The 3,650-nt window shown below is 51.8% G+C and overlaps 2 protein-coding genes across 2 annotated transcripts in view; both read left to right on the forward strand.

Annotated features, from left to right (window-relative positions):
• LOC103743477 (zinc finger protein DZIP1L-like) overlaps nt 1-2,584 on the forward strand; it is a 6,510-nt gene extending 3,926 nt beyond the window's left edge. The window contains 3 exon segments of the mRNA XM_029569108.1: nt 1,081-1,215; nt 1,218-1,901; nt 2,423-2,584. Of these exon segments, the coding sequence (XP_029424968.1) occupies nt 1,081-1,215; nt 1,218-1,901; nt 2,423-2,584 (981 nt within the window).
• Nucleotides 2,585-3,190: 606 nt separating this feature from the next.
• Phf5a (PHD finger protein 5A) overlaps nt 3,191-3,650 on the forward strand; it is a 12,242-nt gene continuing 11,782 nt past the window's right edge. Inside the window, exon 1 of the mRNA XM_008844803.3 lies at nt 3,191-3,310. Coding sequence (XP_008843025.1) covers nt 3,259-3,310 — 52 coding nt within the window. The 5' untranslated portion in view covers nt 3,191-3,258. The remainder of the gene's footprint in view (nt 3,311-3,650) is intronic.

Here is a 3,650-nt window from a genome sequence, read left to right on the forward strand (position 1 = left end):
AAGATTTCATTTAGAATGACAGAAAAACGCCGTAAGATGGTCAGTCTTTGAAATTCTAGAAATATTCTCCCAATGTTGGAGGGCCACTGAGAGCTAAGTGCATTTTAAAGTATTTCTTAGAACTTCCCTGGTGCAGAAATCTGAGCACTTACTTTGAGTTACCTGACAGCAGAAAGAACGTTGGGTTACGTGGGATAAACCCAGGTGCCAGAGGACTCTGCAATGGAAAGGCACCGGCCATGGAGGTTTGTAGTGCAAAGAATCAGCGGTGTGGCACGCCATAGCGATGATGTAGAAGCCAGAGGTGACACATCAGAATCTCCCCAGTCATGCATGCATCTGGTATAGCATTTGTCAACAAATATTCAAGTTGGGGAATGATTAACATTTGGTCCCACTATTGCTTAAGCAGTGACTGAGAAGAGTCAGCAAAGGCCATACCAAGCTTGCAGTAGATTTTTGTGTAGGGATAGAGATGGGTGTGTGCTGCTTTGTTAGTGAAACCCAGGTAGGTCTGCCTTTGATTTAATTTTGTGTGCTTTTTTTCTTCTGGTCACAGTCATATCTCAAGAACTGCCAGGTATTAGTGACATGGCTCTGAATGCTGTGAAAATCCAGCTTTCTGATGAGAGCTGGTGTGTGTGTGTGTGTGTGTGTGTGTGTGTGTGTCTGTGTCTGTGTCAGAGGCAGGAGTCTTCATCTTCAGGGTGTGGCTGGGGAAGCTAAGGATCCTCATGTGGGCTCCAGGTATGCTCTCTTGAGCTTACTCCAGGCCTAGAAAGAAACAGGGCAGCAGTTGGGCAATTTCAGGGTTTGGGGACAGCAGAATTGAAGTAACACCTGAGTTTGTCCTTCCCTGGACACTTACTTCTACTATGCATGGGCTAAGCCTCAGGAGAACCTTAGTGAGGGGGCTGCCAATTTGTGTGGCTGTTTGTAGGTGTATCTGTACTTAGTGAGGGCAAACTGGAGGCTCTTGGTTGGGGAGAGTGGTATGTACCCCTTTGACCCTGTATCTGGATAAGGTATAAAGTCAGTATCCAATCTAGGTCTTTATCAAATGATGGGGGACTTTTTCAGAAGCTGAAGGAACTGCAATCCCACAGTGTGACTGAGTCCCACCTTGGAACGCTGCGGGATGAAGAGTCAGAGGAGCGACTCAAGCAGGCACAGGAGCTCCAGGCCCTGCGAGAGAAGATGGAGGTTCAGAAGACAGAGTGGAGTGGAAGAGAAAAATGAAGGAACTGCAGGCAGAGCGGGCAGCTGAGAGGAGAGAGCTACAGGAAAAGAATGAGAGGCTACATGCCTCCCTGTTTCAGGATCAGAAGAAAGCAGCTGCTCAGTCTCAGCACCATATCAGTGTCCTCCCTGCCGAATTGGAGGAACAAGCCAGACTCATCGCTTCCCGGGAGGAGATGATTCAGACTTTGTCTCTCAGGAAGGTGGAGGTAAAAGAAATGCCAAAGGCTGTGGACACAAAGGACATAGAAGAGACCTCTTCTGAGGAAGAGCCAGAGGACGCCCATGATGAGCAGTGGAGGGTGCTGGCATCTCTGAGGCAAAATAGTACCTGGCTGAAGCAGTTCCGGCCCTCTCTGGAGGACGTCCTGGAGAAGAAACTGGAACACATGGGAATTAAGAGGGACACAAAGGGAATCACAGCTCAGACTCTCCAGTCTCTGGAGGCCTTACTGAGAACCCAGCGGCAGCAGACTGCCGGGAGCTTTTCTGAATTTTCGAGTCTGAGGGAAAAGCTCAACGGGGAAGCCACCAGCAGAGTGAAGAAGAGATGGGAAGGAGGGAGTGCAGTGTTTCGGCCACGTGGCCGGCCTCCAGTCAAAAGCCAGCAGAGCGCACTGGCCACAGGGGAGGCCCGGCCAAGGACCAGGACTCGGAGTGTGGTGCTGCCATCCAAGCCAACAGGGCCTTCTACATCAACTCTTCAGAGCCACAGCCAGCCATGTCCCTGGCTTGACCCAGGTGTCTACTCCCATTCCACGCCCCAGAGTGCATGGACCCTCCAGCACCCCTGTTTCCCCCGGGCCTGGACTGAGCAGCAGCACTCCTCCTTTCAGTTCTGAAGAGGACCCAGAGGGAGACGTTGTGCAACGTGTATCTCTTCAGCCCCCGCAAGTTCTTTCCAGGTCAGCTTCCCAGCCAGGGAATGGCTGGGACTGGTCTGATTCTGAGATCTCAGAGGAGAGTGCCCAGCCCCCTGGCAAAGGCTCTGATGGGCTGGCATCCTCCTCTTGCTCTGGATCTCTGGAGCAGGTTTTCAGAGGCAGGGAGCTTGGAAGGCAGGAAGAGTCATCTCTTCCATTTGCTTTCCTCTGAATCAGCCCTTTTTCTGTCTTGGGTGGTGCTGAACTCTGATACTTTCTACATTTATCAAAATGTGTTCTCTCCTCTTTCATCCCTGCAGCTTTCTGAAGATGAGAGTGACTTGGAGATCTCTTCCCTGGAAGATCTCTCAAAGGACCTGGACCAGAAGGAGAAGCCAAAGCCCTTGTCCCGCTCAAAACTCCCAGAAAAGTTTGATGCCGCTTCTTGGAGTTCTGGTCGACCCAGGGTTCCTGACTGGTGATCCTGCTCAGGGTTGCCAGAGGGCTTAGCCTTGTTACCTGGGTGGGGCCAGCGTGAGTTTCATTCCAACAGAAGAGGCTGACAGGTGTCTTGCCTTCCCCAGGAGCCAAATAATCTTCCACTTGGAGACAAGCAGAGCAGCAGACAGATACGCTTTCCCTTCTCCCTGCAACGTCTCCCACAGCCTAGGTGCCTGGTGGAGTGACCTGTGTCCCAGTGCTTAAGAGAAAGGTTAGAACAAGACCTCCAAATGTTTCTTCCATGATTCCTATGTCCAGCCCAAACCTGCAGGTCACTGTGGAGTAGGTAATATATCAGTTACTGTCAAAAAAATAAAAAATAAAAAATAAAATAAACCCACACACCCTGTGGACCTGCGCGTGAGATTCTGGGTTCAATCCCCAGCACACAAGAAAATTACATGTAGAGATTTCATCCAAGCGCACGGACGTCAGCTACCTAGGTACCAACCTGGGAGAAACGTTTTGTACTACAAGAACCTGGCGGTTGCCGTGTGGAGGGGCAACGCTCGCAAGAACTTGCGGAATTTGGTGTCACTTGCAAACGCGGATGGACATTTTATTGACCAATCATGGCCCAGGGAAGGTGGGACCAATAGGTTAAAGGTCGAACGGAAGTTCCCGAAGCTTCCGGTCGCCCGCTTGGAGAGGCGTTATGGCTAAGCATCATCCGGATTTGATTTTCTGTCGCAAGCAGGCTGGTGTGGGTGAGATGGCGCCCTACCCGTGCTGCCTGAGTGGGGTGGGGTTGGAAGTTGGGGGCCTGGGGGTCTTGGCTTGGACGCCCCGCGTTCCGGGGTGCGCGGGTGATGCCGGAGCGCGCGCATCGTTGTGGCTTCTAAGAGGGCAGGGATGCGCGCCCAAATGACGGGAGGTGCGGTGTTGGGTCCTGGAATCTATCCGGGACTGCTCGGAGGAGTTCGTATTTTGGACCGGAGTTTGGCTCAGACCGGAGTTTAGGAGGATAGGCCGGACGCAGATGGAATGGTCTACATGGGGAACTCCAAGCTAGCCCTAGCCCAGGTTACATCAAGAAGAAAAGACAAG

Source organism: Nannospalax galili, unplaced genomic scaffold (assembly GCF_000622305.1).
Source record: "Nannospalax galili isolate Female #2095 unplaced genomic scaffold, S.galili_v1.0 scaffold180, whole genome shotgun sequence".
Taxonomy (NCBI): Eukaryota; Metazoa; Chordata; class Mammalia; order Rodentia; family Spalacidae; genus Nannospalax; species Nannospalax galili.